At 40.1% G+C, this 24196-nt stretch overlaps 4 protein-coding genes across 5 annotated transcripts in view; 2 read left to right on the plus strand and 2 right to left on the minus strand.

The window, feature by feature from the left end:
• Nucleotides 1-9911, plus strand: part of DDX60 (DExD/H-box helicase 60) — a 43603-nt gene extending 33692 nt beyond the window's left edge. The window contains 7 exon segments of the mRNA XM_030491918.1: nt 615-753; nt 1414-1535; nt 3601-3748; nt 5950-6092; nt 6861-7012; nt 8211-8273; nt 8364-9911. Coding sequence (XP_030347778.1) covers nt 615-753; nt 1414-1535; nt 3601-3748; nt 5950-6092; nt 6861-7012; nt 8211-8273; nt 8364-8466 — 870 coding nt within the window. The 3' untranslated portion in view covers nt 8467-9911.
• A 2041-nt stretch (nt 9912-11952) lies between these two features.
• On the minus strand, nt 11953-21309 carry LOC115610416. Its single transcript, XM_030491919.1, has 8 exons — nt 20494-21309; nt 19026-19112; nt 18560-18793; nt 16782-16804; nt 15774-15919; nt 15093-15193; nt 14805-14906; nt 11953-13802 (listed from the first exon to the last, which is right to left on the minus strand). The coding sequence occupies exons 1-8, from the start codon at nt 21019-21021 to the stop codon at nt 12024-12026; spliced, it is 3000 nt and encodes a 999-aa protein (XP_030347779.1). The 5' UTR covers nt 21022-21309; the 3' UTR covers nt 11953-12023.
• A 249-nt stretch (nt 21310-21558) lies between these two features.
• The window catches only part of SPOCK3 (SPARC (osteonectin), cwcv and kazal like domains proteoglycan 3), a 469987-nt gene continuing 467349 nt past the window's right edge, over nt 21559-24196 (plus strand). For both annotated transcript variants that reach the window (XM_030492175.1, XM_030492178.1), the window contains exon 1: nt 21559-21712. The gene's annotated coding sequence lies outside the window, so the exon portion shown is untranslated. The remainder of the gene's footprint in view (nt 21713-24196) is intronic.
• Nucleotides 23012-24196, minus strand: part of ANXA10 (annexin A10) — a 63013-nt gene continuing 61828 nt past the window's right edge. The window contains exons 12-13 of the mRNA XM_030491360.1: nt 23855-23977; nt 23012-23096 (exon numbers count right to left, since the gene is read on the minus strand). Coding sequence (XP_030347220.1) covers nt 23028-23096; nt 23855-23977 — 192 coding nt within the window. The 3' untranslated portion in view covers nt 23012-23027. The remainder of the gene's footprint in view (nt 23097-23854; nt 23978-24196) is intronic.

The following is a 24196-nucleotide window of genomic DNA, read 5'->3' on the forward strand; positions in this document are numbered from 1 at the left end:
TTAGTATGCTTTTATTTGAAGACCCATATATTTTATATTTCATAGCAATAGGCTATTTCTTTCTGTTAGAAATTGAAGAAAACAGATAAAATTAGAGCACCCTAAGTTTGAGGTTAATTCTGAGCTACTTCTGGAATAAACTCAACAGGAAAAGTCTTGTGGTATGGTCTATATAGTTACAAATTGATTAGGCAAGTAAGAGCTGTGTGTTTCTATTGTATATGAAGATGCATGCATGTGAAATAGCAGGGGTTTAACGCATGCTAAGGGTGACATGTTGAGAGAAATTGTATCTGTAACAAAAATTTAGGGAAGACTGAAAATTACTGGTGTATCCCTCCATGATAATACTTTCTTTTTTGATGGATGCCATTTTGGAATATTTGAATGCATGACTCCATTTGGCTTACAGCTCAGGACTACAGGCAGTGGGACAACGTGGTGACTCGTTTTTCAGAAAGGACAAATTTTTGCCTTTCAATGGAGATTGAATGTTCTCAATGGGTGCTCATGCATTAGGTTGAAGGACTATTCTGAATGCCACCATTTTATATTTCTGTCATGTCCAAGTTCATCCTTCACAACTAAGTGTGTTTTGCTTTTAAATTAAATAGGGCTACTTGGATCAAAAAGGTAAACCCATAGGATTTGCTGGACTTGTGACACACTTGCACTATCACGAACCTTCAAATTTTGTTTTAGTGAGCTTTCTTGTGAAAGGTTTATTCCACAAATTGTGCCAACCGATTAAAGGTAAATAATACTCTGTGCGTTTTAATTGTAGTCTGTGGTGGGCTCTGTAACCCCAAGGGTTCTGAAATTTTCCGATGCCTTCTTGCTGCTGCCATCTTTTGCTTGCCTAGCCTTCATCCTCACATCCTTGGCCTCTGTCTCTACACACTTGGCATATGCTTATATTTCTCATACATATGGTAATGTTGGTATCATGAATCTAAATGTATTGTCTGTGAAACATTCCGATGGGCTAAAAAGGAATGCTATACATAGAAAAATCAATAATTCTGACTCCAGAGCAATATTTGAATGTCATGTAGACGGTAAGGTGGATGACCCCTCCAAATATCAACAGATTAAAAAAAATTAAGTACTACTAATGTCTCATTACACAAGTCAAATCCATTCTGTACAGAGATATGCTGCAGGATGTGAACATATAAGAATACAGTATTTATTTGTACATAATATTAGTTGCTTAATTATCTACCAGAGTTTTTTTGTATGTAGTGAGTTGATCTTTAGCCAATATAACCTCTGCCATGACAATGGCAGCTGGGAAGAAAACTCCTGAAGAGGAGTTACTGGTTTTTGTTTTGTTTTGCTTTCCTTAATTTTTCTTTTTTTTTGTCTTTGACACTTTCATATTTAACCCAAACACTTTCTGTTTCAACATAGGCTCAGCTGTTTTTGCAGAAGATGTCCTGGAAAAGCTAGTGCTCATTCTAGCCAACCTCTTTGGGAGAAAATATCTTCCAGCCTGCTCAGTGAAATACAAACACACATTTTGCCAGTCAAAGGTAGATGAAGCTTTGGTCTTTACTGTAACTTATGTCATGTACCACTTCAAAGCATTTGTTGCCTTTTGTCAGACTAGTGCCATTGTGGATGTACAGTAGCCTGGAGCGCCAGCAGGTAGATGGCTGCTCAGCCGCTCTCTTACTCCTCCATCTCACCAGGATAAGAGGAGAAAATAGGATGGCAAAGCTCATGGGTTGAGACAAAACCAGGGAGATTGCTTACCAGTTATGATCATGGGCAAAACAGCCTCAACTTGTGGAAAATTAAATTAATTTGTTGCCAATTAAAATGGGGTTTAGTAGTGAGAAACAAAAATCTAAAATTTCAGCACCGCCTTGCCCCTGTCTTCCCCAGGCTCAACCTTGCTCTTTCATTCCTGACTCCTTCCCCTTCCCCACCCCTTCCCCAAGTAGTGCAGGGCTGATGGGAAATGGGACATGAGAAATGAGTTGTTGTGGTCAGTTCTTAACTCTCTCTGCTGCCTCTTCCTCCTCACATGTCACCCTTGCTCCAGCGTGACTCCTGTCTGTGGGCTGCAGTCTTTCAGAATAAATCTGCTCCAGTGTGGGCTCTCCAGGGGCTCTCATTCTTTCAGGAAACATTCAGCTGCTCTGGTGTGGAGCCCCTCACAGGCTGCAGTGTGGATATCTGCTTCGGCATACTCCTCTCCACTGAGATGGCTGCAGGGAAATCTCTGCCCCACCGTGGTCTCTTCTGCACGCTGCAGGGGAATCTCTGCTTCATCACCTGCAGCACCTCCTCCCCCTGCTTCTCTGATCTTGGTGTTGGCACTACTGCTTCTCACTTTGCCTGTTGGACAGTTTTACCCTTTCTTAACAAAGCTTTCCCAGAGGTGCTGCACCTGTGCCTGGTGGGCTCAGCTTTGCCCTGTGTTGGGGCCTTGGATCCGGCTGTGTCCATTATGGGGCAGCCCTTGGCCTCTTATCACAGTGGGCAGCCATGGACTGTGTCTGTCCCCACCCCTCTGCCAACACCTTGACACCTCATGCAATACAAGTAGCTAGCATAACGAAGAATGTACTTACTGGATAAAGAAGCCTTCATTTAACCACAAAAGTAACAGTGAGCACCAAGTTAAATGAAAAGTACCAGTTTATTCAAGTATGTTTCAGTGATGACAGATGATTATACAGTTACTGTCATGATACTGCAAAATGTAAAAGTATAAATGACACAGTGTTTCTTTATACAGTACAACTCAAGTACCTCTTTCCCAAATGGCAATTTATGACTTCTCTTCACTCAGTTAGAATTTTGTCACTTTTGCGTCTGTCTAAGGAGCCTGTAGCTTTGTGAGACCCAAAAGGACACCAGCATGCTCTGTGGCACATGACACTAGGCTTAGGGCTTTTTCCAGAAATGGGACAGTATTAGTAGGATCAGCATTAACGATAGTTATGCACAAAGTGAACTCTCCATGGGTACAGGCAGCAAGTGAAACGTTTGTAATGTGCTCCTGTTGGCTCTTCTAGGCAAAGCCTTAAAATTTTTGCAGGGCAAAGCTACAGCTGAAACCAGGGAAACTTCTGGGTGAAGATGTTTATGTGGCCAGTTTCCAGCAAGCATTCTGAGATGAAAAATGTTATTTATTTATGAGAAGGGGCTAGTTATGTAGGAGGGAATAACAGGCCTGCTGTGGCAATGGCAGCCATGTCTGTCATGTTGGTAGGGAACCTGTTGAACACCAAGATATGCAAAACAAGAACTGGGAAAGGCAGGTCCTTCAAAAATCCCTTTTTAGGGAGCTGAAACACCTTTAATAAAGCAGTTTGTCAAGTACTGTGTGAGTAAAAAACTAGGAATTTTATACTTGATGCTTGTCTTCCGTGCCTTTTTCTGCATGAAATTTGTGTTTGTCTTTAGCATCTATTAATTCTAGATGGTCAGGAAGCCTGACAAGCTGGGTAAAGCTTGGAGCTGTACTCTTTCCTTCTTTCTACCAATATGCTATGTGTGTACTAATACGTTCTATATGCACCAATATAGAACTGACGCTTTTGGAGAAATAACCTGAATTAAGCAACAAATGGCATGTTATTTCAGGTCTTTCTAGAAGATCTGCCAGCAGACTTTGCAGAGGCTGTAAATGAGTACAACACCAAAGCAGAGGAAAATTTTGCTCATTTTCTTCTGACAACTACCAAGCTGGCAGATATGGAACAAGAATACAGACTTCCACTGTCAAAGACAGGTAGGAAGTGAACAATCAGAGCATATCCATAATTTGTGAAATTGATCGTATTAGGAAATTTAGGCTAATTCTTATTTTGTAAAGAAAAAGAATGGCGATTTCAGACAGGCTAATAAAGAGATACAATTTCTATTTCACTTTTGTTTTACAAGCATTATAGATGATTGTACACAGTAGAAGCTTTATACAGGAAAAGTTTAATTTTAGTTGCTATACTTTTATTTTGTAGGGGAAATAAAAATCAAATTGACTTGTTTATAAAAGGAAAAAATATATTATTGAATAAAAGCCTTTTTATGTAATCATCAACACATTTGCAGATCCTCAAATGCCTCTGCTACTTGAATTCAGAGTCTTACAAAGGTTAGATTTTCAACATCTGAGCAGCCTTAAGGTTGAAGGAACAACTAAAGACGAACATTGCACCATTTGTTAATTCAGTTAAGTTACTTATGCCAATAAAAGATGTTCAATAACCAAAGCAATATGAAGAGGCATAACTATAAGATTACCATGCAGTATGGATTGCCATTGGGTGAAAAATATCACCTACTACATAATCTCATCTTAATTTCTGGAAGAGAGCTACAAAAGCAATGTATTACACCACTACCCCATTGCCTAGCTCCTCTGAAAATGACAAGCCTTCAAAAAAGTAAGGAAGCACTTTATTTATAGCAGATAACTGTATTTATTCATCTTCCTTTTTCCTTCACTGGTACATTGATTTTTTTTTTTTTTTTTTTTTAATTCTCTGCTCTGTACAAATGGGAGCGATAGGGGAAAAAAAAGAAACAGCCCAAATCGCCTTACAAGCTACCATACCTTACCATCTACTTTGAGTTTCAAGTATGGTGATAAGTGGGTCATAGAAAGCTTTGTAGTAAAGTGGATGTCAATTTAATACAAAGGTGAGGCACTGGGGGAGATAAACAGACAAGGTGAATGCAAAACAAGACTGAATACGACGATACGGCTTGAGATGGTAAATAGCAGTTATCCATTTCTAGTACTGACCACTGGAAAGTGCTGCATCATGGTATAACATTAGTAACACTATACTGAAATCCCATTTTTTCATATTGAGTTTAAGTTTGCTTATTTTAACAATGGAGGGACCCCACACCTTGATATGTAACCTGAAAAACGTAGGAAATGAAGAGCTGTAAATCACAGAATAATGGAATTCCAGATGAGAGAAGCAAAGCATGGGCTGCCTAGCATGTTCAGGATATATATTCCTTTATATATGTTAGTGTTACTAATGCTACTTTTACCCAGGGTGTGAGCTATGGAAATTGAATTTCCTTATTCTTGAATAGGAAATTCTAACATGAATGTTAAAGTTTCTGGTTTAAATGGAGATGTAATATGGTTTCATTCTCATTTCATTACAACAAGTGTAACTACAGCATAGTTATAATACACAGCAGAAGAGGTTGCAGCATAAGAATTGAAGGTATCATTAATAAGTTGGAAAGAATAAGTTTCTGTTTAGGAAAGGAAAATCAAAAGTACAATTATATTTAGAAGTAATTAGACAGGTCTTCTCTAGACAGTGGCTGAAGTTTTAGGCTGACCATAAACCAACAGAAACGCCATAGATGGCAAAACCAGAAATCCATAATGGGTTGCATAAAGCAGAGCAAAATATGTGACAAGCTTCACATACTTAAGTTCTAACAGGGCCTCAGTTAGAATATTCATTCTTTAGAGCTCTACACTTCAGGAAAAATGTTGGCTGGGAGTCCAGAGGCTAGCAATAAAAAAATATTAGATGTCCAGCTCTTAAGATATGTGTGTACAGGTTGAAAAACCTGTTTTTCTTCAATGTAGGACAGAATAAAAGATGAAGATAAAATAAGTCTTCTAGCACTAACATTCCCTTTGGTTTTGGCACAACTTTATGCTGTTAGCAATTTTGGCTACAGATGAGTCAAGGAGAAAAGCTTAAGCTACAAGGCGGGGATTAAGGCACAATTATTCTCACCATTAGAAAGTCCTTTCTTATATTCTGTAATCGAGTAGGCATTCTTATGAACAAAAGATATAAACATCTATCAAGAAGGGTTTAAGTTTAGAAGATTAACTCTATTTCCTGTCATTATCTACTGACTAAAAACTTCTGGCTTTTAGAATTGATTGCTGAAAGGGAGCTTAAGTCTGCATAGCTTATATTGTATTTGAAACTTTCTGTCTAGATTTTACACCCAAGAATTGGCATGGCTCTGAACTAGCATCTTATTTGATGGACACCACCAAAAGCGTATTTGCCATCTCACCTTTTGCCTGTGTATCTGGAATGGTTGATAACGATCTATTTCTTGGGGAGAGCATTAATAAAGTAAGTTATTTTTTCATGGGGGCAGAATTTTATTACAGTTCAATAAAAATCATTCTTTATTACAGTCTTCTTGCCTCTCTGTACTATGATGACCTCATGCTCAAGTGTCACTCTTTAGGAGAAAGTAGCTGAAAGGTCTCAAAATCAGCACTGAGTAGTAGCACATTATCACAGTGCAAAAACACAAACAGATGCATGTAGGAAAAAAATCGGTAGTGGGCTTTCTTGCAAGGCCTCTTCCTTTCAACTCCAAGACAAGTAAAGTACTTTAATACTATATCAACATGTTTATTGTCAGCTTGCATTTTCCTGTGGTCGTTTATATGGGCTTTGTAGCATTGGGGAATTATCACAACTCATAATTCTGTTATAGAAAAAATGAAGTTCCTACCACTGGGGATCTGAAATTTGCCTTGACCCTTAAAATGTTGCATGCTTAAGGTTGATTAATATATTCCAAGCTTCACTGAGAGAATCTAAGCACATTATCTACACATGGAAACATCGTCATCTAAAGCTCATGAGAAATCCAGCAGCCCAGTAAAACTCCAGATAACTTGGAATGACTCAGAGCTGCATGGGCAGTGCACGTCACTTTACTGACAAACTCTCCCTGTGTTCACAGCCTACGTTCTTGCACAGATTTTTGGAGTGGTCCAGCATTATTAGTGTGGAACTTCCCAGCTGTGGGAAGGTGTAGGTTTGACAAAATTAGACACATAAACAAAACCACAGTAGCTATTCAACAGAAACGTTGTTGTTTTTCAGGCTGTCTTACGTTCCCTTGGAGTTAATGTCACAAACTGCCCCCTTCTTTATTTGAACAAGTATGATAACCAAGGAAGGAGGCAGCCACTCAATGCATATGCACTGGACTTCTATAAGCATGGATCCTTGATTGCACTGACAACTGATAACTGGTATGTACTACCATTTTTAATACGGTGAAGTGGCAGTATTGTTTACAATAGGGTACACAAGTACATTTTTTTGCTTTTAAAGACATCTTCCTCCACAACTTAGGGATGGAATAGCTGTTAAATCTAGACTGGTTGACTATGTTAATGAGAATAAAACATATATTACATGGAAGTCCAATGGCAATGGCTGTAAAGTATTAGCCTGGTATTCAAAACAGTACCGTAAATGGGAAGTCTTGACTTCAGTGATGCAGGTTATTTTGACAGGCTCTTTGGAAGTTTTACTTAATCAAGGTTTTTTCACTATGAAAGAGATCCGGAAAGTCCCTAAAATGAGGAGGCTCAATGCAGTAGTTTAGAAGGTGGTAACATAGTAGCAGAGAGATGTCAAAAACTTGGTCAAATAATGAAGACAGAAACAGACTAAAGGAGGAATTCGGTGTTAAAAGATACAGGCAAAAGAATGTGAAAGAAATCAAAAACTTCAGTTAGGGAAAATCTAGAGCATAAGGGATGCAGGAGAATCCTTTCTACTTTTGACTCTCGCTAGCCTTCTGTAACCTTGTTCATTAAATCCCCCTCTTTCTAAAACTTCTAGCTTGCTGTTCTTAATGAAGCCATTCACATACCTGTTTTATTCTTCAACCTCAGCTCAAAAAAGCTCAACCACAAGCTCCCTCTCCCAACTACTCTGTCAACTATCTTTATTTTGCCTTCATGCTCGTAGCCAGTAACTTATATTATGAAATACCACTTCACTCTGCTCCCTGAGGGTGCTGTTGGGAGCATATATTATCTGCCTATTTTGTAAACTCGTCAAAGCAGATTCTAAGAATGATTACAGTGCACATTCCATGCACTGTTGTGGTTATAGTAGCAGAGTTTGGCACTAATGCCACATTAGGAAGAGGTGAGGAAATACACATTGTAGAATCACATTCTTGATTCTATCAAGCTGACCTAGTGGAAGGTTCCTCCCATGGCAAAGGGGTTGGAACTGGATGATCATTAAGGTCCCTTCCAGCCCAAACCATTCTGTGATTCCATTATTTTCAATACAATACTAAGCAACTAGTATGTCAGTGTCTGAGGCCATGGCATATTCTCTCTGCATTCTTACCCAACGTACATGGCAGGGTTTATTAAAGGTGAAACAGTACGTGCATATCCATCCTAATTTTGCGTTTTCTTTCTTTAGGTTAAATGAAGGAGATGCTTACTATGCACTCAAGGAGTTTTCACTCATCATTAAGTCTATGGGGTATGATAAACTCATGGTTTATACTATACAATAGATATTTCCTCTTTAAAGCAATTTAAAGTGAAACAATGTTCTTTTTTTAAACCCCAGAACATCACTGAGTGAACTGTGTGATGATCCAAATGACAATGTTCTACTGGCATTTCAACAACTGGGCAAAATCTATGAAGAGAAACTGCAGTGTATTACCTGAAGAAAAAAGGGTGAGGGAGAGGGAGAAGCAGCAGTACATAATAGTCCTACCACACAGTTCAGCTGCCTTTTAAGTTAGGAAGTGACTAGGTCTGAATCATCAAATATGTTTCATAATCAAGTTTTAGTAATAGCCGATATTAGTAATACAAAGTTTACTTCAGAACATTAACCTTTATAAATTGACATTTTAAATAAACTAAATAATTGTTTCTCATAGGTTAACAAACAAGGTAATGGCACTTTTTTCCCTATGCAGTGGTATATATGTTAAGGTAGCTCTCAGAAACAAGCTGAACAAATGTCACAGTTCTGGCAGCTGGTGAGATTAGCCTCTCGGTGGGACAGCACTGGAAACTTTCAGCACATTTGTGAAGGATGTTCAGCAATTACTTTGGCAATTATAATCAAATGGATTGTTTTAATTATATTCCAAGGTTTCTATGAAGTTCTGAAGTAGTACCTTCATGAATTGTTATAAAAGCTTTTAAACTGATCTGCAGTTTTAGTCTACAAAAATTTAAGTATAAAGAGTTTTATATCAGTACAATGTACTTTGATTAATAAAATGTTCCAACCATAGCTAGAATTGCTTCATTTTTAACCCAGTCTATCCTTAAGAGTCAAAAAGACCCAGGACACTTCTAGCATACTTGTCAAAAAGTCCCTTGCAATACAAATTATTGAGTTTAGTGAAATATATTTCCTAACTATTCTCTTGGGTTTTGCTGGGAAGAACAGTTTTCAACAGTATTTTCTTATTATTACTGAAAACTCTTCAGTTGAACACGACATTTTAGTCTACTTGTAGTCTGATAATATATTACATACATACTAATGTTCACGTAGCTTTGGAGAATTAGGCTTTGACAACAAGCCTCATTGCCACACACAAATTTATAGTGATGACCAAGACAGTGATGCAAGTTATTCTCTGTTGATGATGAGTAAAATGTGCATTAAGGACAATTCAGAATCCCATTTCTTCAAATTACCTCTGGTGTTCAAATGATCACTGATGAAGTCTGTAACCTGAAATCTCTTTAGGCAGCATTAAACTACATGCAAGATGGTACTAGGAGATACTGGGGGGAGGGGGGAAATCTGTATGTAGTCAGGTAGCGCAGCTGAGCTACCATCAACTGACTTAAACTTCTTCCAGTTTCTTAACGTGTGAAACAAAATGATGACAGAAATGGATCATAGTGGGAGAAAAAGACCGATCTAACTCTGCCTGGAAAATAAAATTTACTCAAATTATTCTTTACTGTCTGGCAAGTCATGCCATATACAGATACATCTTCCACAACTCTTCCTCAACTACCTCAAGGTAAAACTGGCTTTACTTTACCTTTCCATGTTCATGTTTCCAAAAATAAATGGAGTAATCTTTTTATATAAGACACAATTAACTGACCAAGGAATAAAGTTGGAAATTGGTCCTACTGTGTTCTCCGTTATTTGACCAGTAAGCATGAAATCCTGGATGAAAATCAAACTTACTAGATCTGTCACACTGTACTAATTTTATATGCAGAAGATTGTAATGTCTCTTAAAGCATTAGTAACAGAACATTTCCATTTCAATGATGTATATAGAAAGCACCTTACTCCTGTTACAGCTTTTAGTAAGGACTCAATAGTGAAAGATGACCAAGTGATTAAGTCACAATGACCAAGGAATCAACTTGTGAAAATATCAGAAAATCGGTAATTCTACTCATCTGTTACCTGGGTGGACTGTAATTACTGTGACCCATAGTGAATGAAACATCCTACTTACCATTTACATGCCCTGGAAAACCTGAATGCTGAGCTATAAGGCACTTACTTAGACAACAACTTGCCATGTTTGAAAAGCAGCCCTAAGACTGTACCGAACCCACATACCAGCAAATACCAACTGCTCTCCAAACCAGCCTATCGTAGTCTATTTGCTTTATGTAACAGTGTCTTTTCACTAAGAGACGAAGTATCTGCTTTAAAGATTAACTTTATCAGACTCTCATGAAACACTACTAATAGGAATGGACAAGATGTTAAGAAACTCCATAGGGTTTCTGAATAACCCTTACTCCTTAGGATTTTTTTTTTGTCACTGTATCAGAGAACAACCATTTTCTACAACCTTCTGGCAACAAGTTTTATGGGTGCCTTATCTGTCTCTCTAAAATTGTTCCTTTGACTTCAACCTCCACCCATGACACTGCCATTATCATGCTCAGCCTTTGTCTTCCAGTGATTTAACGCAACACCTTTTCAACACTTCTCTCCTACATGTGCAGAACATAAGAACTACAGAGACGAAAGCAGAGCAACTCTTAGCAGAAAAATTGACATACAGTAAGACTTAAGAGATGAACATAAAGAACAATAAAACTAACAGAGTTTTCAGCACCTTCCTTACAAGAATGCAGAAGAAAAAGGAAGATTAGTAAGTTTTATAAATTCTAGAAATCATATTTCAGCACTTTTAATAGAGGAATGCACTGCCACAGAAAAACTGAGGTAAAGAACTTGATGCAAATCAAATTAAAATGAGGCCACATTTCCTAAACCAAGAATAGTATTTCTAAGTATTCTGTCATAGTAAGTATATTGGTAAGCCTTACAGAGATTTAAACTTCAGTAATATTTCTCTTATGAAGTTACAAAGATAACTTCCAGTTGAGAGTGAAAAACTCTGAAGGGATATTAAATATTAAGATGGTATTTTTGCCCTCACTTCACATCATATTTCAAAGACTAAAAATTCAATGAGTTCTGGATCATTAGTACAGTGAGAAATGCCATTTTCCTTTTTTCCCCTACCATTACACAGATTTTAAAAGGAGATTTTTGTGCTTTAAAAGCTACATTCTCCTAACACTTTTACGAAAACAGCAAGTTAAGATCTTGTCCTCTGACTCCCAAACCGTTGCTGAAAGCAAGTGAAAATTACTTGTGACAGTTACTTTTCATAAAGGCAGCGTTTCCAAAGTGTATCTGACACCCTTCTGCAATGTAACAAGACCACTGATGTGGTGCTTCAATTTCAAAAGCATAAGAGAAATTGTTGAGATGTCACTAGGAGCTAGACCTTCAATATATATTAAATACAGCGTTGGAAAAAAAACCCCAAACCCGCAGCTAAAGGGACATATGCAAACCAATTTTCAGTAATGCTCTTCAAAATCCTTTATTCTCCCCGTGGCTTTCCTCCTTCCCTCCCTCCCGGTGACGTGAATGGTATTGTCTGTGCTCTCTTACTAATGTAACCCTAGTGCATGTGCTGCTGTACTGAAACATCAATATCCTGCTCCTCATCATTGAGACTGCATTGAACCCATTGCCTGGGACACCCCTGTCCTCATCCCCATCCCCCCCACCCCACACACACCCACCCAGGTGGCGCTTATCAGAAGGTCTGCCTTCCTAAAGATACAGCACATATGGCCAGACTTGAGTCTTTAATAACAACTGTCAAATGACAGGTATTCCCCACTTCTTAATGTGTTAAGGAATATTTATTTAATTTCAGCCTATTTAAGTATAGCTATTTTCCATTTCACTCTCTCTTCATTTCTCAGATTTTATTCTACTAGATATTTTGTCTTCAGAAACAGAAAAATGCTCTGATTCACCGCTGGCATCAGTAGAGACAGATGTTTGACTTAGCTGTTCTGTGTCAGAATCGCTGTCACTTGGCATTCCTCCTGCCTTGTTTACCATGAACACAGAACCTCCTGAAGATGGATCATTGCATGCGCCAAGACCAGAACAAGCTGCATTCTGACATGGTACAGATTCAGGCTCGTCTTCCCTTCTAGGACAGGAACAGTTGTTTTCAGCAACAGTTTCACTTTCTTCCTCTTTTACCTTTGTTTCTGGTTTTGTTGCTGTAGGAAGTTGAGTGGAAGATGCATTCTCATATTTAACAGGAAGGATGACTGAAAACAAAGTCTGACTACAAGAATTACTACCATCAGGAAGTGTCCCTGCACTTTCAGTTTTCTTAGATGAGTTCATAGGAAGGAGTGAACCTTCACAATTTGGTTGACTCTGTCTAGAAGCAGGCTCCGCACACTCTGGAGATACAGGCTTCCCTAGATTCAGAGGTGTTTTGTCAGATTTCATCTTCTCTTTTTCCGCTTTTTCAGTACCATTTCCAGGCAGAAACACGGAGGAAATCAGCGAATCAGAGGTATTTCTGAGAGTGTTTCCAAATGAAAACACTGGTGAGGGCAATGGGTAACAGGTATTTTTGAATGAAAATACAAAATTAGCGGGCAGGATGGGAGACTTGGTGACATTCACCCCAGCTGCAGTGTTGGTCTCTGAAGTACTACAAGCTATAGCCGTGGACTCTGAGCTGTTGGCTTTTTGTTCCCCTGAGACAGATGGTTTCTGTGTTCCATATCCTGCAGTTTCCTTTGCAGAAGGTGTTTTTTCTCTCACGTGAGATGATGTATTTTTGTCAGATGGCTTCTCAGATTGGCTAAAAAATGGGGATAATGGTAAAACCTTAAACGAATTGCTGACTCCTGATGCTGCAGAACCACCTTTTACTGAATTGCCAAAGGGAAATGAAAAACCTGGCTTCCCACTTTCTGCTGTGCCTAAATCAGGACTAGTTGAAGCATCAGAAACTGTGGGTCTGGCTACAGGACCATGTTTTTTAAATTTGCTTTCATCCTGGTTGTTGGTTTTATCCGCATGATCACATTTTTCTAGGTAAAACTGAGGGAAAACATATTTTGTGTCTTTCTTTTTAAAGGAAAACATACCTGCATCTTTAGTAAATGTGGATACTGAGTTGTTACACGCACCGAAAGTAAAAGGTGAAGCAGAAGGTCCCTCTGCAGAAACATCTAGACATTCTGAATTTGAAACAGTAACAGCTGCTGATGCTGCTGGGTTTAAGCCCAATGAAGTGCTAGAGTTTGTGTCTATTTCTTTGGAAACAGTAACGGTTGATTCCTGCATTGGCAATTTTTCTTTAGGCCCTAAGTCTTTAGAGTTTTCTAAGGCTGGAGTGGCTGCTTCCTGGGAACTTCTCTCAGGAAATAATTTTAAGTCACCATTTGTTTCAGAAGAGTTCATGTTTGTGGATGGGATGCTGTGATGACTGGCTCCAGAAAAGGTTTTCTCAAAGCCATCTGCTCTTTGCAGGATTCCCATTTTCACTTTATCTGGGCTATTTGCTTTGGGAGGTGAAGATGCAAAAGGAGTTCCTGAGGACCTAGCCTTCAAAGCCCCAGCAGTTCCAAATTTATACTTTTTATTTCCAGATAGAGTTTGTGTCTTGAACTCACTGGTGAGCTTCTGATGTTCCATATAGAATTTGTAACGTAACTCCTACAATTACAGCAAAGAATCCCATTAAGTAAAAGGGCATTTGTGGATTCAGAGGTTATCAAACTCACGTAAGACTGAAGTTTTCATATTTCTATAGCATCTATGATGTATATTTCCATTGCTGCTGGAAGGCAACAGAACATGAGTCACGAAGGGAAAACCTTCTTTAAAAACAACTGAACAAGATGCACATGGAACCACGAGGAGAGTAGTTTTGAAACAGGAGACTACAGAAAACTGTATTTAAAGTCACCACCAAAACATGAAATAGCTAAAAAATACCACCTTAGACATTAAGTAAGTGACACATTCTCAAATTGCCATGAAAAATAACCACCTGAAACAAATTTGGGGGGGTGGGACGTGGTGGTGTGTGTGAGCGAGCGGCTGCATGGTTCTGAGTTACCGGCTGGGCTTAAACCACAACAGTGGTGTTTTGGGTTTGTGGTGGTTGGCGGTTTTTTGGTGGTTTTGTGGTGGGGTTTTTTGGGGTGCGGGTCTGTGGGTTTTTTTCCCCTAGATACGATAACTAAATAGATGGCATTCTCAAGGAGCACAGAAAAAAAAAAGAGATGCAAAAGAAAAATAATTCCGTCTTTAAAGGACGAAAGCAACTTTCTCATTTAATCACCTGCCACTAGTGTTCTTGGAACATGCATCATGTGATGCGCTGCCAGCCATGCTTCATCAACTGTAACTAGAATCACTGTACAGACCAAAATTCACTCAGCCACCCACATGGAACTGCTAAGTGAAAAAAACCCAGTTGTACAACTAGATCATTGGAAACAAACCAAGAAAAAAACTGGATTCATTTTCATGTCAAATTATTAGGAATTTAGGCAGTAATAGAAGAATGAATTCTATTCTCTCCAGAAAACAGAACACAGGCAGATGACTTCCTCCTTCTACAAACTGAAAAAGACTAGACAAACTTATTTAGAAAGTTGTGTCATAACAAATAGTAACTTAGCCATACTTAAAACAGATGTTCAGTCGTACCTCATGACTCATGTTTTGAAACGTAGACATTTCCGAAATCGACATTAGGCGAGTACAAATCCTGCTGCCATCTGCCAGTGCTTCCTCCTGTCCTGCTACAGGCTGAAAAGTATTTTGCAGCAGATATTAGAACTCACAGAATCATAGAATGGTTAGGGTTGGAAAGGACCTTAAGATCATCTAGTTCCAACCTCTCCTGCCATGGGCAGGGATGCCTCACCCTAGACAGTGTTGCCCAAGGCTCTGACAAATTAGTACAGTGTCGTAGCCCCATAGTCAATAACTTACAAGAAACATGCTGGGTCTGTTCTTCTGGTCCTGCCATTGCTTGATGCTATTTTTAAAGAGAGTATTTTTTGTTGGGTCCTCATTTCCCCCAGAAGGTAGATCTAGTAGAAAGAACAGAAGAATACTGATGGAGAGCATATTAAGTATAGAAAATACCGAAAAGCTCCTGTGCATCTAAACATAGATTCCAATTAAGAAGTATTAAAAGTATATTGCCTGAAATGAGACCTCAGTACTTGTCAAACTTGTGATATAAAGCCAGAGGCCTGCGTAAGGTTTTCTAAATGTCTAGAGATGCCTGCCCTTATACAAAACCTATCGTTTTCTCCTATGAGGTAAAAGCGTTTAATCAGAGCATAGTTAACATTCAATTACACTACAACAAATGCCCATCAGTTCAGCAACACGTTCCTGACAGGGGTCATACTGGTTATACAGGATAATTACGATACTTTCCCCAGGTTCCAAAAATATACCCTAGGGACTTTCTAGACAAAGCGTATTCATAGAACGCATTTAATGGCCCTGGATGAATTTATCGCCCATTAATTTGCTCAGATGCTTTTTTACCACTTGCATGCTTTTGCCATGCAGATGGTTGATTAGCAATTGGCTCCACAAGTTGCAGGTTCCTATCATGACTTCTCAAATCTTGTCCTGTATTAGGTCCTTCTTCCCTACCTTTATCAGTGCCTTTGTCAACAGGCATTAACTTCAAAGCCAAGATTTTACTAAGCACAGGTTTGATATCCATCTTCTTTTGAGTACAGTCTGGTGTTTTTTCATAGCTGGATGCTATATTCATCAGGTCAAGCTGAGTTTTCATTCTGGAAAAGGAAAGAAAGAAAAAACAACACAAAACTTTTTTAAACACTTTCTTAAGGTTCACATGCCAACAACTAAATTACAGCTGCCTAATAAAAGAAATATTTTGAAAAGAAATCACAAAGAGGGAGAAGAAATCAGAGAAAGTCTTCAATAAAGTGTCCAGTTTCCTAGATCTTTTTTCTTAAAACTTACTATCTGACAATTCACTTGAATTAGGTTTCATACACAATGGAAGTTGCAAGAAGTAGTGCCTGTAGCTAAGCAAAAAGACTAACACTCCCTCCACCCGCTTTTCTTAGCGTACTATACCCAAATCTAAATTATACTCTTTCTTCAGAGGGCATTGCTAATGTTAGTCTGAACCACAACGTATTTTAAAGAACTCCTTTTCCAACATTCTTTCTTAAATTCTGCTTAAAAAGTGATAAGAAATGTAATTAAGAATCTTTAGGAAGAAATATACAGCATGTTTGCACTGCAAACACAAAAATGAAGACACTGCAGGATCTCCACACATGCTCTTAAAGATTTTGGTTAAATCTCCAGGCTTGCTTCAGTGTTCCTGAATTTAAATAAGATATCTAAAAACATTCAGTCACTGTGTATAACGAATTCCTAGACTCAGTGTTTTGCAGGATGCAGTTCAAAAGATTATCTCTAATCCCAGATAGCACATCAATAAATTCTTGACAAATTTCCTAAACTTTGGAATACTGAGCATCCAAAAATCTGAAAGCATTCTAATGTCTTAATTACTAAATATTACTTTCATTTTAAGTCACTATATCTGACCATATCCAAAGTAACTATTTTCTTAGTTGTTAATGTTAAAACTAACAAAGCATGAAAAAATATATATACCTTGCATTCAAGCCACAGGCCACCTATAAATAAAACAAGAATTTGTAAGATATGAATTAATTTTCCTCGAGCTCTCAAAAGAAGATTATTGCTTTATCAAAATACTTCAGAGACTGAACTCCTATTTTCATTTCACAGAACTATAGGAAATTAAACCTGCTAACATTCAAAGAGGAAAAAAGAGAGCATCCAAATGTAAAAATAAAAGCCTGTCTGGGTGAATGATGTACCTTGTAACATTTTGTGTTAAAGACAAAAAGCGCTACTTCAGAGCCAAATGAAGCTATTCAAATAATGAATCATGACCCGTATGGTTCTCATTCAGTTTGGATATTCGGGTATTTGTAAACATTCAAATGAAAGACTACATGTATATTTTGGTGAAGGAAGCCTCTGCTACCTGCTCTCATGGTGCTATTACACCAACATTAAAAACAGTTGTCTTTTAGTTTTAAATCAGCCAGATAATGGCAGTATGGAGTGCACTGCGCTGTAGTCAAATGACACTTCCCAAAGAATGGGTAATGAAAAGTAAAAAACCGACTGGATTATAGACTAGCTGCTTCCCTCTAAAAACCTGATGATCTCACTGTACTGAGTCTTAAAACAACAAAACCCCACCTCACTGAAATGAGTTGTGTGCTGCTATGGGGGATAGGTGGAAGGTGATAACTGTAACGTGTACTAATCATTGGAGTCAGAATATTCCTTCCAAAAGTGGAAGTCGCTTTTACTTAAAAGTGAAATTTTCCTCAATAAGTTGTTACCAGAAACTTGGGCAAACTAAGTATTTTCTTAGCTTCTCATTTATCTGAAAGCAGCAAATAGACTCACTGCAGAAACCAGCAATATGCTGTGGTTTCTTAAGAAAGCACAAGCCTTGAAACTGAACACAAAATTCAGTAGTTATTCAAGTATTTTGCCCCATATCTACCATCTGCTTAAACTCCGTACAACTGCAGCCAGTGTTTGACATAAACATTATGAAAAGGTCTATGCTAGCTCAGGTAATAGTGAAGATTAAGCTTGTGTCTTGTGTTCATCAGAAATAATGGTTTTTTCTTCAATTCCCTGAAACGCTATGAGGGAGACTTTCAGGGTCTTGTATACAGAAGTGCACATACTATGTAGTACAGCGTATGTCAGAGGTACCTGAGGTAGCCTTGAATAGGCTCGTATCTCCATCGCACACCTTGGTGCAAAGTTCACAGGTTTTTAAAAAAGTGTTAACAGCCTTAGCTTGGGTATCCCAACATGGTACTCTGCTGTGCAGCACTAGCAAGTTACCAATTCTGCCTCCAATCTTTCCCCAAACAGCATTTTTAGCGTCTTAGAAGTTCAAAGATGCAATGGAAGTGCTTAATACAGAAAGCATTTCAAAATAAATATAAAAAAGCAAATAAATGTGAGAACTTTGGAGGCAGGACTAGAAAATGACTCCCTACCCAGCTTACTTTCACAGCTGGTGAAAATATAGCAAGTGTTACAGCAGCAGCTATACAGTCGATTTAAGTAGTTTTCAGTGAAGAATCTAAATGTCCACTGAACTCACTAAAGATCAGTGATAAGCTACCAAGAAAGTATTTCAAACTTCTCTAAAATGAAAAGCGCTGTTATTACAAAAAAATATGAAGTGTTAAATAATTTTGGTCTGTATTTTTTGTTTGCTGAATTTGTTTTTCCTGATCCAGTAATTTTCATAATCATAACCTACAATACAGCAGGCTCTGTTTGAGGTCCATTATACAACTGATATTAAATAAGAAAAAGGCCATCACCTCTAGGAAACGCTGAGGATCACACTCGTGGACAAGCTTTTCACAATCCTTCAAAAAATTCTCAATGGTCTTCTTGTGAGTTTCCTTCATTTTCTTCCAGATCGCAAATTCTTTTTCTTTTTTACTTCTCTGATTTTCAACATCTTCTAGCAATTGCTGTTTCTTCATTTCCAGAGTTTTGAAGATTTCTCCAAATTCCAGTGCAATCATGTCTGCATCATTGTTCAGCGCCACCTAGAAGCACCAGAACATGAAACCAGATGAAAATACAGTAGCAATGTCTTTAGACACTTCCCCAGTTAGGAGGAGGAGTCACTAAGAGTCACTTCCCTAAGGAAGCTCATAGCACATTTACGCCACAAGAAGCACGAGTATGCTCCATGTTGTGATTAACCTATCATGAGAAGAGAAACAAAACCACACACATATATCTACATATATATAATATCCAACATCTGTAACTCACATCCATATCATTCAGTTGATTTGAAATTTCATTCGTCAGCTTCTCATTTACCGTTCTCATTTTTTTCAGACTGCTGAAGAAGGTTAACTGCAAGACAATTGAAACACTGATCATGGCTTTATCCACTCCATAAAGTGAATACATTTCAGTGGTTATCTACAATCACATCACAGGATGCACCGTACAACACATTAAAGAAAGCCTGTGATTCAAAACATCCCTTAATAGCATTTAGTGCTTTCCTGGTTCAGCACACAAACTTTCTTTGGCTATTTCTCTGAGTAATGTTTTTAGGCTCATCTACAATGCATATTGCTAGACTTGCTACAGGGTTACTTTATAGCTAAAACACTGGTTCCCTCAGCCTTCGTTTCCCACAGACATGCAACTCCCCTCAGACATGCAACTATCTCAATGTAAGTTCTAACACTGTTATTCCAGTTTGACAAGCAACTACACGATATTCACAGTTTTTTATGCTTCACACTGATAAAATAGAAAGCTGTCCATAACCCAGTTATTGTTTGGTTTTGAACTAAGATTATCACTGTTTTTTCTTCCTTTACCTCACTAGAGTGTCACTAAGATTTAGGTAGGAAGTCTAGTGCAAAGACTATTTTCCATGGATTTCTAGAGTGAAGTGCAATTGGTGATGGGAGGGGCAGGAGGGAAATCAGTGCAAAAGCAACTCTTAGCTTAAAGAATAGTCAGTAATGTATTTAAACCTTTACACCTATACTCTTCATGCAGCAGTTTCCATTACTGCACAGCAGAACTGATGCGTGCCACGCCACTCTGCACCCCATTTGCATAGGGCACGAAAAGTTCATTCTACCCAATTTTGACAAAAATCACAACCACTGTCACTACAATCAGCCAATCAAACATTAGGCCAGGCAGCTGCTTTCTTCATGCAAAGAGGAGTGCGTTTTGATTTTACATTTATTATTACTTACCTAACCCACCTATTTCTAAACATGTAATTATCTGTAACCCAAATTACCTACGCCAGCTCAGAGAGCCTATAAACAAAGTATCTGTGGGTGGGGCTTTTGTTTTGAACTTGGAAAAACTGGATCTGGACATGCAATAAACTCTTAGCATCGGTGTGTTTTTTCAGCAAAGAGTGCAAGTCTATATATTAAAACAAAACACTTCCCCCTTCACTCCCCCACCCCCCATCTTTTCAGATGCTTTTTAAGTTGCGTTCAGATCTGTTGGTACTGTAAAATCGCCTGGTCCCCTGTATGTGGTGGATGAGGTCTGACAGCACACCCCGGTACTCCACAAACAAATCCGACCTCCTGGTTCAAAGAGGCGTAATCCCTCGCTGCCTCCCGCCTGCCCACTACACAGCATTTTTCCCTGCATTTCTGAGTGAAAGCATCCCGGCCAAGGATGGATTCCCTGTAGGACAGCCCGACCTCCCAGCCCGAGCCCTGGCGCGGAGGGGAAGCGCCGCACTTACTTTTTCTTCCTGGTACACAGCGTCTATGAGGTTGACGGAGTGGAAGATGCCTTGGTGCTCCTTAGAGACGCATAGCCCGCACCCCGCCTGGCGGCACATCCGGCAGTAGAGCTGCACCAGCCGGCCCGGATGCTTCTGGCAGGTTCCCCCGAGGGCCTGCAGGGACAGCGGAGACCCCGGCCCCTGCTCTGTCTCTTCGGCCTTGGCGGTCCCGGCCGTGCCGGACCGGTAGAGCCTGACCAACTCGGCCAGGGTGGTGTTGACGGGCAGCGCGGCGGCGCCGCCCCGGGGCAGCGGGCAGAGCTTCCTGCACAGCGGGCACGACACCCGGGCGCCGGCCACGTCGCCCGAACCCCCCCGGGAGTGGCGGGACTGCCCCTGGCCCCGTTGCTGCTGCAGGCGGGCGGCCTCGGCCGAGGCCAGGCACTCCAGCACGCAGTCCCGGCAGAAGTTGTGCGAGCAGAGCGGCAGCGTCACCGGCTCCTCGAAGAGCGACAGGCACACGGCGCACGTCAGGCTGGCCTCCATCTGCAACAAGTAGGTGGGCGGCCGAGAACGGGGCCGCCACTCCTGCTGCCCTGGCTCGCAGGCGGCCCGACCAGGCGCTCTCGGCTCGCCCCGCTGCCCGGCGCCCGGCTCGCAGGCTGCGCCCGGCTCGCAGGCTGCTCCCGGCTCGTCGCGCCGCCCCGCCGCCTCCAGCGTGGCGGCAGCGAGCGGCACCGCCGGGAGGCGGCGGGCCCCGGCGAGGGGGCCGAACACCCCTCAAGCACCCAACTTCACCCGCTGCTCCCAACCGCCAACTTCCCAGGAAGTGGAACCCGGCCGCGGGGGCAGGGGCAAGCAGAGGCGCGTTCGCGATTGGGGGAAAGGCGAGATTGACACCGCCGCTGCCCAGTCAGAGCAGCCGGGGCCGTGCGGCGGCACCATGGGGGCGTGGCGCGGGGCTGCCCGTGTGTGACCGCTGGCCCGGGAGGGGCGGGGCGCGCTGGGGCTGGGAGCCGCCCCCCGCCCGGCGTGTGAGGGCTGCGCTCCACGCCGCGTGCGGGGCGGGGCCGTGACTGCCGCCATGTTGTGCCGAGCACGCCGCGGGGTTCCCGCCCTGCGCGCTGTGGGGCGGGCTCGGCCTCCGCTCTGTGGGAAGTGCGGCGCCAACACGGCGGTGGCGGTCGGGACGCGTCCGAGTGTGGAGAGCCAGAGCCAATAACTGCACAGTGCTGAGGTACGGCTCATGTTAACTATCTCTGACTACCGCTGCAAAGTCATAATGTAATTTAAGCTTAGGGTTTTGTTAATGCTGAGACATTGGAATAGACTTATGGACTCATCGAATGGTATGGGTTGGAAGGAACCTTTAAATATCACCTAGTTGTAACTCCCCAGGTGTGGGCAGGCACATCTTTCATTAGATAAGGTTTCTCAAAGACCCATCAGACCTTGAACACTTCAGATATGAAGCATCCACATCTTCCACTACTGGGAAACCTATTTCAGTGTCTCAGCACCCTCATTATAAACAATTTCTTCCTTACGTCCAATCTAAATCTTGCCTCCTTGAGTTTAAAACCACTGACCCTTGTCGTGTCACTACAGGTCTTGGTAAGAAGGCGCTCTCAATCTTTCTTATAATGCCCTTTATTTATTGAAAGGCCACAACAAGCTTTCCCTGGAGCCTCCTCTTCTCCACACTGAACAGTCTCATTTGGAGGTGTGGTGGTACCTACTACTAGTCAGCTCCTGAATTACACCATCTGGGGCATCCCAGGAATACCTCAGTGCTCTGGAGGTTGGTACTCAGTTAACGATTAAAATGAGAGAAATGCAAATGAAATTTCAAGGTTTAATCTTCTGGAACTTCTCTCAAAGCTATATAATGCTGCTGCTTCCAGGGGTTTCCAGTGCGTGGCGCTAACTAAATGATGGTTTGGCATACTTGATTCCAGTATTTTCTTTAGTTTCAAATGGGAAGAAGGAAATGTTATTAAGTATGTGGATACAAAAGCGCTCTCAATAGACTGGGGTAGATTCTTAGTTTGATAGTAACTCAATAATATTGAAGAGCATAAAATATGAGGTAAAAGAAGTGTGAAAGAAAACAAAGAAATTACTTAAAGGAAGAAATCGTGCTGCTTGAAGTAAATAAAACAAAGTTTTTCTTCTTTCCAGTGTGAAAGTGAGTAGGTTTTTCCAGAGGCTATGGTCATGTAATGTTTGGGATGTCTTGAGACTAAACAATAAACATATGCTTACTTGCAGTTATTTTACTACTTGCTTCATTAATTTCCACTAATCATAGAAACAGAACTTTTAATTAGAACTAGAGATTATAATCTTGTTCCTGCCAACATTTTTTCCTATCTCAAGAAAAATTTAATATTAGCAAATGCTTAGCAGTGATTTATCTGTTTAAAAAAAATCAGAACTACTCTGTTCTCATTTTTTAGAAACAGAATAGGCATCTCTTACAGTTAGTGTATTGTGTATAGCTTCAATTTCTATTTAGAATAGATTTATACAGCCTTGAAAGTTCATCTTCTTTAGTAATCTTCAGCATCACCAGCACAGATAGCAAGTAAAGCACTCTCATAATGCCCTGAAGCAAAATGCTGCAAGAAAAAAAAAACATTTCTGTGATTGTATGTTTTCTTAATTTTCCTTCTCTTGGTGTGTGACAAGGACTAGACTGATGATGTGAGGTTTTGTAAAATATTGCACTGTTTTCCTAAGGATTCTATGCTAAGATGTTTGTAATTTCACATACCTTGGGCTTTGCTTGGCCACTTAAAGGCATTCTGCCACTGAAATGTTGGAGCAAATCTGTTTAATGCTTCTCAAGTTCAGTACCAAAAAATCTTGAGCAATTTCTTGCCGTTACTGATGCTTACAGTTGGATTAGAGCAACATAAAAAAGGTGGTGTCTTAAGAGGAATAATTCTTCTGAAGATTGAGACTACATAAGCACAAGGCTAAACTCAAATTTTTATCTCAGTTTTGCGTGAAAGTGGTATCAGCCCAACTTTTCCAGACAGTGTGAAAGAAGGTCGTACCAAATAGCGTAGAAACTATTAATGCAAACTACTCCTCACCATACACTGTCCTGCCCTGTTTATATCCTCCTCTTGCTATAGGGGAGGGACAAAATCACACAGAATGAGAGTTGAAAATTCACTGCTCCCTGACTGAAGTCAGCCTTGGGCTCTGAAAAGATACACTATTGTTTTTACACATTGCTTTTTTTTTAATTCCTTTTTTTTGTAAACCAAGTGATTGAAGGGAGATTAACCCTCTGTATTTTTGTGGCAGGGCTTGGCACAGTCTGTGTGGTACCATGTCTGAATATACGCAAAAGTGTGTAAAAACTTACTTTAATGTCATGAAAGAGTGATTTCCCGTATCTCTCTTTGTATCGCTGTCGTATGGTCATCAGGTCAATCTCACTCCTGGCAATGAGAATCCTTATAACTGTTTTGTTGTGAAACCCAAAATCCTAAAAAGAGAAGATGAGAGGATACTTAGCAGTTGGACAATATGTGTTTGCCTATCTGTATATGCTTGTGTTAATAGCTAATAGATAAGCCAATTAATTAGGCTATCCATAAAGAGGTCCAAGATTTTAAAAGTCTAAGCATTCAAAGGTTTTATCCTACAGAGTTTTCACATGCTCAAATAATAGAATTCATGTTACTGGATAACAGAGATTCACCAC

The sequence above is a fragment of the Strigops habroptila genome, chromosome 7 (genome assembly GCF_004027225.2).
Source record: "Strigops habroptila isolate Jane chromosome 7, bStrHab1.2.pri, whole genome shotgun sequence".
NCBI lineage: Eukaryota > Metazoa > Chordata > Aves > Psittaciformes > Psittacidae > Strigops > Strigops habroptila.

Coding starts and splice junctions, on each gene's coding strand:
- LOC115610416 (XM_030491919.1), bottom strand. CDS start 21,021: ATGGAGGCCAGCCTGACGTGCGCCGTGTGCCTGTCGCTCTTCGAGGAG. Junction 18,794..19,025: donor ATCAACTGAATGATATGGAT/GTGAGTTACAGA, acceptor TGGTGCTTCTAG/GTGGCGCTGAACAATGATGC. Junction 15,920..16,781: donor GCCTGTGGCTTGAATGCAAG/GTATATATATTT, acceptor TTCCTTTTCCAG/AATGAAAACTCAGCTTGACC.